Here is a 7,903-nt window from a genome sequence, read left to right as displayed (position 1 = left end):
CTATGATTGGCTGTTCTGTCGCAGCACTGTCGCCTGTGATTGGGCTCCTTTAAAAGGTTCCGGAACTCAACAGACACACCTCCCTTGAACATGATGATGGTTAAAATGACTTAACATGATTTATATGTTTTAAAACCGATTACAGTGGAATTATTTTCTAATTCTCTTTTATTTCTTTCTCTGGGTGTTTTGAAACAAATTAAGCACCATTAAAAATATGTGATTGAGTTGTCATTTCAAAAACAAAAATACTAAAATTGCACAATGACACTGATCAAGACAAAAAGATATTCATTTTGAGATCATTTTAGTACTGCAAAGTTTTCACTAAATAAGATACACAAGGCAACCAATCTGCAACATCAAATCCTTTTAATATTTGCTCCTACAAACTAAATTGACACTTACATTACAGCCATTAACTGAAAAACAAAAAGAATGGAAAACCTGCTGAAACACATTTACATAAACTCAGGGGAAGAAAAGAGAACATCGGTTTAATCACAAAGACATCAAAGTCGTTAAAACATGGTTACTGACGACTCCATCAGGCAATGAAATCCAAAGGTCTGTTGAAACCACCTTTCCTGTTCATGTATTGCCTGCAAGAGAAATATGATTACATCATTGATCTCCTTCCTGCACCAAAACATTACATCACTGCCCACCAATGAGAACGGTTGTCATTTAGCTGTGCAGTACCTGCAGGGGTGATTGGCCAAATACGTAACTGTTGCTGGGATATTAACTTTTCTCATAACACTTTCCATTTGCATATGCACGCACATATTTAGATACATACATGTATAAATAAAGAATTAAATTGTAAAATAAAGCCAGAAATTACAAGTCACAGAGCTGATATCAAGTTGAGGATCTTGAAGTTGGGCAGATGACCAATGTTCATTTCAGAAAAAAAATATTGTAAATACACAAACCTGTATTTTCTCTTTTGCGACACGTTAAATGCAAACGCAGCATCAGATCCCTCCTTCTTCTTGCCCTGTTGAATAAAAATGACAATAATTGACACCATACATTATTCTCATATTACGTAAACATTACAGTTTATTAAGAAAATAGGGAATAATTTTATAACTCAATATTTAAGATTTTATCTTTAACTTTAGCATACTGTCTAGCTGTGCCATCTTGTGGTTATTTAGAGAATTGGCTTTGCGACTTGAAAGCTGCAACAATACACTGCTTTAATTTGTCAAGTATAAAGAAATAAAATACTATACATATTATTGTAAACAAACTGCATCTACTTCTTATTTGGTTGTTTTTGTAGAATGAACCATATCATGGTTTAGCAGTAAAGAAAGGGTTCTCACCTTTGTACTGTCAAAGGCTCCAAAGCCCATCAGTTTCATCATCTCTATTTCCTCCTCAGTCTTTCCTTGCATGTCCTCAGCTGCATGAGCAATAAGATGAGAAAGCACATCAGACAGGGGTACATTCAGGGTTTCTTCTCAGCACCATGATATCCGACAGAAAATCATTCACATCCCATTTTACTTCTGTAGTTTGACACTTTTGAGGAGTACTTTTGACTGCGATGTGTAGACTGAAGGTCAAGATCAACTTTATGAGCATGTTGAAGTAGTATCTATAATAAATGAACAATTATGACTTTTTCTTTGGAATAACATTAACTGATGAATCATGCACAATTGACCTAGGTAAAAAAAAAAAAAAACATTTTTCATACGTGACTGATAACATTAACTTTATTAATATGTAAATACAGTGAATACTGGTAAACATATGAACATTGCCTATAAATGATTTTCTCACCTTCCTAAACAACATTTTATGTATGACTTTGCTTTGACAGTTTGATTCGAAGTGGGAAAATCTTTAGAATCAGAGAATGGCTAATGCAAATCTGAAAATGAGACTTTATAGAGTGCTGCAAGAATGACACTTCTGTAGGCCAAAACCTAGAAATGAGTTGGCATTTTTGCACATCCTGTTCAATCGCCCTGAATCACTGGGTTTATTTTGAAAAGGTTTTAGTTAAATGCCTGAAATAAGGTCTGTGGTTAACAAGCTCAAGCATTTGTCACAGTTTACTCTACATTAGTAACCTTGTGCGTGTGTGTGTGTGTTTTAAAATCACAGCTGCAAAAGGGGTTAAGACATGCTTTTTTGGGTCATTAAATAATGGTGAAATAACCAGTAAACAGACCTCGACAACGAGTCAATCTTTCGCTCATTATCTGGCTTGGCTCAGTGTTCATCTTCAGCTCTCTCTTCACAGCAGTTCAGTCAGTGTACTGTTCGAGTAAATTAATTACTCCGGGATATTAGCTCAGAGGAAGTGTCAGCCACATTAAAAAAAGTTAAAAGCTTAAGTCATCTGTGGATTAATGCGTATTGGAGACGCGAACTGTTTCAAACGTTTCAGTTCGATTTGGTGAACTGGTTCAAGAAGATCCGGTTACATCGAATGATTCGTTCGCGAACCAGATATCCAGACTACTTTGTTTTGAACTCTCTCACAACAGACACGGAAGAGAAGCCAATTCTGAATAAATTCGTAGTTTTTGCTATTTTTGGACCAAAATGTATTTTTGATGCTTCAAAAAATTCTAACTGACCCTCTGATGTCACATGGACTACTTTGATGATGTTTTTCTTACCTTTCTGTACATGGACAGTATACCGTACACACAGCTTCAATGGAGGGACAGAGAGCTCTCGGACTAAATCTAAAATAACTTAAACTGTGTTCCGAAGATAAACAGAGGTCTTACGGGTTTGGAATGACATGAAGTTGAGTTATTAATAACATAAATTTGATTATGATTTGATATGTAACTCTCCTCTCGTCATTTTTGTGTCTGACAGAGAAACTCCTACAAATGCATATGCAATAAGGTCACTTGCAAAAATAAAGCTTCACACCTTTCATTCCAGTCTAACTATAAATCCTGACAATATTTTCTTAATGACAAAAGAGGACTTGTTAGTAGATCTAAACCCTTATTGACTGATCATATTCTGATGCAAACTTCCTGTCTGTTCTAAAAAAACCCATCATCACTACAGAACTCTATTGTAGGATAAAAAGGGTTAACAGAGTGACAATCTCCACCTGATATCTGATGGACCTTTGCTGGTTTGTCCTTAACTTCCTTCCGGTCATCGTCCCGTCTGTCCTTCTGCCGCAGTGGAGATAGGGAGGAGGAACGGTGTCGCCGTGGAGACCTGCATAAACAAGACAGGCACACAGCTGGAGGGAGGGTTATCGAAAACTAAACATCTGTGTGTTATCTAACCTGATTCACAGGCTTATGTTCTTCACTTATCAGCTGTGTGTACATATTGTGAATAGCGAGCGTCTGATGCCACAAGCGCACCTGGATCTGCGTCTGTGGGGGGAGCGTGAGTGTGACCTTCGCCGGTCTCTGTCCCGGGACCTCTCGCGCTCCCTGCGCCTCCTCTCACGATCTCGCGAGGACGAGCGTGAACGCCGTCTCTCTGGAATGACAAATCAAAATCATTACAAACAAAAGTCTGAAACAAAATAAATATTTGAATTTGCCAGCTGCCTGAAAAGTCCCTTGTTTACTTAATTTGGTATACCAGTTCTTTAATATTAATTATTTTTCATAGGTACAGTTGTAGTTTAAGGTCCTTTTACAAGAAAGTTTTCCTTGACTCTAAAGTCATAAGTATACACAGATTACAACATTAACAAATCAACAAAACATCATAAAACACACAAGAAAAACTTAAAGCATCTTACTATTTTTAAAATACTAATAAATGCTGGTACAAATAAGGGCTTCCTAGGACTGCACAATTAATGGAATGCTTGTCATGCATGTTTTGTCAGTAAAGTCAGTTCTGTGATTAGCAGTAAATCTCTATCACCTGAACTGCGGCTCTGTGTAGTTAACGCTGCTCCATCTGAAAGCATTTGAAAATACCACATTTAATAACATGTTTTTACTCCAAACTTACTTCATAACGCCAGTCGAGTGTTTGAAATAAATCCTTCTGTGAGTTGTGGCTTCTTAAACAGAATAATGAAGGCACACAATATTTAGGTTTGATGACAAAGCAACCCCTCACATTCTGCCTCAACAATGTGTTTCAAACTGCGTGGTACTTTTAATCTATGTTTCATTTAAAATATCATCTCCTGGTCACCTGGTGGGACTATATTGAGTCCAAACCCCTACATCAGTGGTTCCCAACCTTTTTCAGCTCGCGGCCCACACAACCACACACATATGTTTGCGAGGCCCACTTCAAAAAATTAACTGACCCCACTTTTGTTGGGTTAATAACTAAGTACTCAGAAGCTAGATTGTTAACTGTATTTATTGAATGAACTAGGGCCGTGCGATAAGGACAAAAAATAAATAAATTGTGATTTCTTTGATCAATTTTGCGATTGTGACACACACCGATATGCTTTTACAGTCATACATGCATTCAGGATTAATTTCCAAAAGAAAACCAATTAGAGCTTCATCAAAAAATTGTTACGTCTCTAGAACAGACATAAGTCAAAATTATCACTATATTAAAGATGTAACAAAACATATTGACTTATGGCAAAAAATAAAAAAAAATCCCATGTACTTTTTATCTTTTTTGCCATGCATTGTGCATAGAGCTCATTAATTGTAGCGGTGCCTCAGGTGTTTCAGTGTGTATACAGTATGTGTATGCGGTCAACAGCGAGAGCGCATAAATAACGTGAAAGCACATTAAAATATTGCACGAGCACGAATCTCTTTGTTCGCACGCAGATTCTCTTTGCGCTATCACAAAACCAGACGTACTTGCTCAGATACAAGCTGCTCTGCGTGGAGAGAGTGTGCGCACTTAAAACGTGTCTCCTCTCACTTAAACTGCTTCCTGTGCACTCACAACTCTCTCTATGCTCATATGTTAGATATTAAGTATTTTCGCACATTTTTATTTCTAGCCTTTTTTCTGCGTGCAGTGTGAACGCTCTGATCCATTAACATGGGCTCGGAAAAAAGATGCATCACAGACAGTGTGTGAACCTGAAGTTAGGCATATGCCCAGTTTGTTCTGTTCTCACGCTAGCCACAGTGCATTCTGATTGGATCGGATAGCATACTACGGGAGGTCAGCATGCTCAAATCGTGATTTTATGACGATTTCTATTAAATCGCACAGTCCCAGAATGGACTGGAAATTAATAGAAAATAATTCAGGCTGGCACCGCTCAGCAAAAAAGGAAAACCAGATCCAAGCAGAGCTCAGCAGCGGCCGATCGTTAATGCGCATCTCGTCAGTAAAGCCGGTTCTCTAATCAGCGGTAAATTCCCTCAGGTGCGTGATTTCACATAGAGCAGCTGTTACTACACAGAGCCGTTGTTAACTGAGAAGATGCGCAAATCCACGTTCATTTTCAGTGTTTACTCTATTGAGCATTAACGATCGGCAGATCGTGATCGGCGCAGCCCTAATTCTGGATTGCCAGACATAAAAAATGTGGACAAACCATTCGCTCTTATTCAATGTGGATGCCTTTTATGCTGGAATATGAGCAGTCATTTATTCCATCATCACCCGAGTGCTGATAGCGCGCATGCACAGATGAGACCTGAATTTATTTAAGCTTGGTCATTCTAAACATTTAAGAGCCAGAGTACAGGAGCTCGCTCCTGCACTGTGAAGACTTGTGCGTTTGCTCATCTGAAAATATAAGCAAATATAAGCGATCTCTGAAGTATTGCATTTTAAATGGAAAAATTCACACAAAAATGATGTCAAAATGCCGTTTTGATAAGTATCCTACAGCAGACATAGCCGGCTGAATCAGTGCATTCTCTTAAAGTGACAGTCTTTATATTAATCGAACAGCAACAACAAAGAAATCACTCACTGCTCTTGATTAAAAAGCTTTTGTAACTTTAATAAAGAACAATCTAACCTGTAACTGTCTAAATTAACAGGCTAAGAACACTTGATATGACCGTAGGCCTGGGAAAATACAACATGGATATGACAAAGTGAACAAGCATAGTATTATTTTGATCTTTTATGCACTTTTTCGTGTAACCTCTAGTTAAATACACCAAATCTGTGCACATTATTTTAAAAGTGGTTTTGGATCTATGAATGATCAAAAATGTATCCTTGCTGTCTGTTCATTTAGTTTACTTTTTTATCTAAAGTATCCTGCAACACATAAGTCATGTTGATTAGAACATTTTGTGTGCAATTTCCTTGAATCAAGATTATCTAAACTTACAAACATGTAACTGCTTGTTGAAAAAACTTTAACCAGTTATCAATATCAACTCAGCTGAAGTACACAGATTGCATGTATATTTGTTGCACCAATCATTCATTGTTTGTATGAAAAAAATGTTTTATTTAAATGGATGACTAAATATGAATGTATATTTGCATTTTTAGTGTAAATGGTTTAAGCTTGAGTGGTCACTCATTGTCCAAATTGCACAAAATAACTTAAATTGCACAGAAAAAAAAACATGAATGTCTGTTTGTGAATGAAAATGAATATACATACAAGTACAAAACAAATATGAATTAACTATTAATAGTGATTTGTATTGTTGTTTTCTCGTTTTCTAAAAAATGTTTAAGAATATGAATGAAGTCTTATTAATTTTACCTTTTTTTCAGTGAGGTACCATGTATCTGATGCCTATTCCAGCTAAAACAGTACATTTTCCATTCAAGATTTCATTTGAAAGAACAAAATTAAACCTTCTATTCAAATGTCATGCAGATATCTGCTAAAATTAGGAAGTTACAAGCAAAAATGTGTGAATTGTGTCACATTTCGGTCACACGACTTCAATTGTAATTAATGTATAATATTTTTTTATATTCCCCCTTATTATAAATATCTAACTCTCATAATCCTCAACTGATCTTAAGAATCCAGTAAATGTCTTGAATATGTTTCAATAAACCGGTGACGACCGCACAGAGTAGCGTTTTAAAATGCATCTATTATGATAAAACATCACTATATTGCGAAATATTAATTCTTATAATCAGTAACGTGTTTGAAATCATAACATTTTTATTATATTAATTTTACTCTCTTCAATAACGTGTGAGATAATATTTTTTTAATAAAACTTTTAAACGATATTCATTTTAATTTGATAAATGTTTTTGAGATTCTTATCCCCCACCCCCCCATTTAAAAAAATAAAAATGTAATGTTAATTTTAGTGTGATAATATTTCACAACATATTTAGGTGATTAATATTTTCTGAGAATTTGTCCCTTTCACCACTTGTGAAACAAACATTTAATAACAACAGTTGTGTTTTATAATTTAGCAATGATTAACTTAGAGGTAACTTAAACAAACAATCAATATTAAAGATGTAACGTTAGCTCGGCAGCTAGTGCAATGCTAGTTTAATACTTCCATTTGAAAAATAATAATAATAATAAAAAGTTTATCTGTATTACACTGGACTGAAGAAAATTTCAAATCGTAGAAAGAGTGTGAAAAGCCAGATTAGATTTGTGTGATGAATGTGCGTCAGCTGTGATGCTAACAGCAGTCTCCAGTCACACGTTACAAAACAAAGATTTAAAACAAATATTTAAAACAACAATTTAAATCAAACCTCGTCGTGGTGGTGTTCGGCTCCTGCTTCTTCCCATAACTGGATCAATATGAACCGGACTGTTGTTTTCTTTTTAGACAGCGAGTTCACAAACTGCTAGTTAACTAGAAAATTCTAGAGTCAAACGTCCGATGCTCGACATCTACTGTGCGCCTCAAATAGCAGCCCGGAACAACAAACTCTTCAAGCGTTCCGCGACAATTAGTTCCTACCGTTCCAAACATTTCGTTCCGCTTGAATGTCAAAATAAAATCAAAATTAATAATTACACATCGGTGTCGAGTTA

The 7,903-nt window shown here is 35.9% G+C and overlaps 1 protein-coding gene across 2 annotated transcripts; it reads right to left on the bottom strand.

Annotated features, from left to right (window-relative positions):
* Window positions 1-355: 355 nt before the first annotated feature.
* On the bottom strand, window positions 356-7,799 carry snrnp27 (small nuclear ribonucleoprotein 27 (U4/U6.U5)). 2 transcript variants are annotated; one of them, XM_026245119.1, is made up of 7 exons: window positions 7,618-7,789; window positions 3,886-3,921; window positions 3,369-3,489; window positions 3,104-3,216; window positions 1,338-1,417; window positions 939-1,003; window positions 356-602 (listed from the first exon to the last, which is right to left on the bottom strand). In XM_026245119.1, the coding sequence occupies exons 1-7, from the start codon at window positions 7,652-7,654 to the stop codon at window positions 548-550; spliced, it is 507 nt and encodes a 168-aa protein (XP_026100904.1). In that variant the 5' UTR covers window positions 7,655-7,789; the 3' UTR covers window positions 356-547. The 2 variants fall into 2 exon arrangements, with proteins under 2 accessions (XP_026100904.1, XP_026100908.1); XM_026245123.1 differs by lacking the exon at window positions 3,886-3,921 and having other exon boundaries at window positions 7,618-7,799.
* Between the last annotated feature and the right edge of the window lie 104 nt (window positions 7,800-7,903).

Source organism: Carassius auratus, chromosome 5 (genome assembly GCF_003368295.1).
Source record: "Carassius auratus strain Wakin chromosome 5, ASM336829v1, whole genome shotgun sequence".
In the NCBI taxonomy this organism is placed as follows: domain Eukaryota; kingdom Metazoa; phylum Chordata; class Actinopteri; order Cypriniformes; family Cyprinidae; genus Carassius; species Carassius auratus.
The sequence above is the reverse complement of the archived record's forward strand: the minus strand, read 5'-3'. Positions and strand labels throughout refer to the sequence as shown.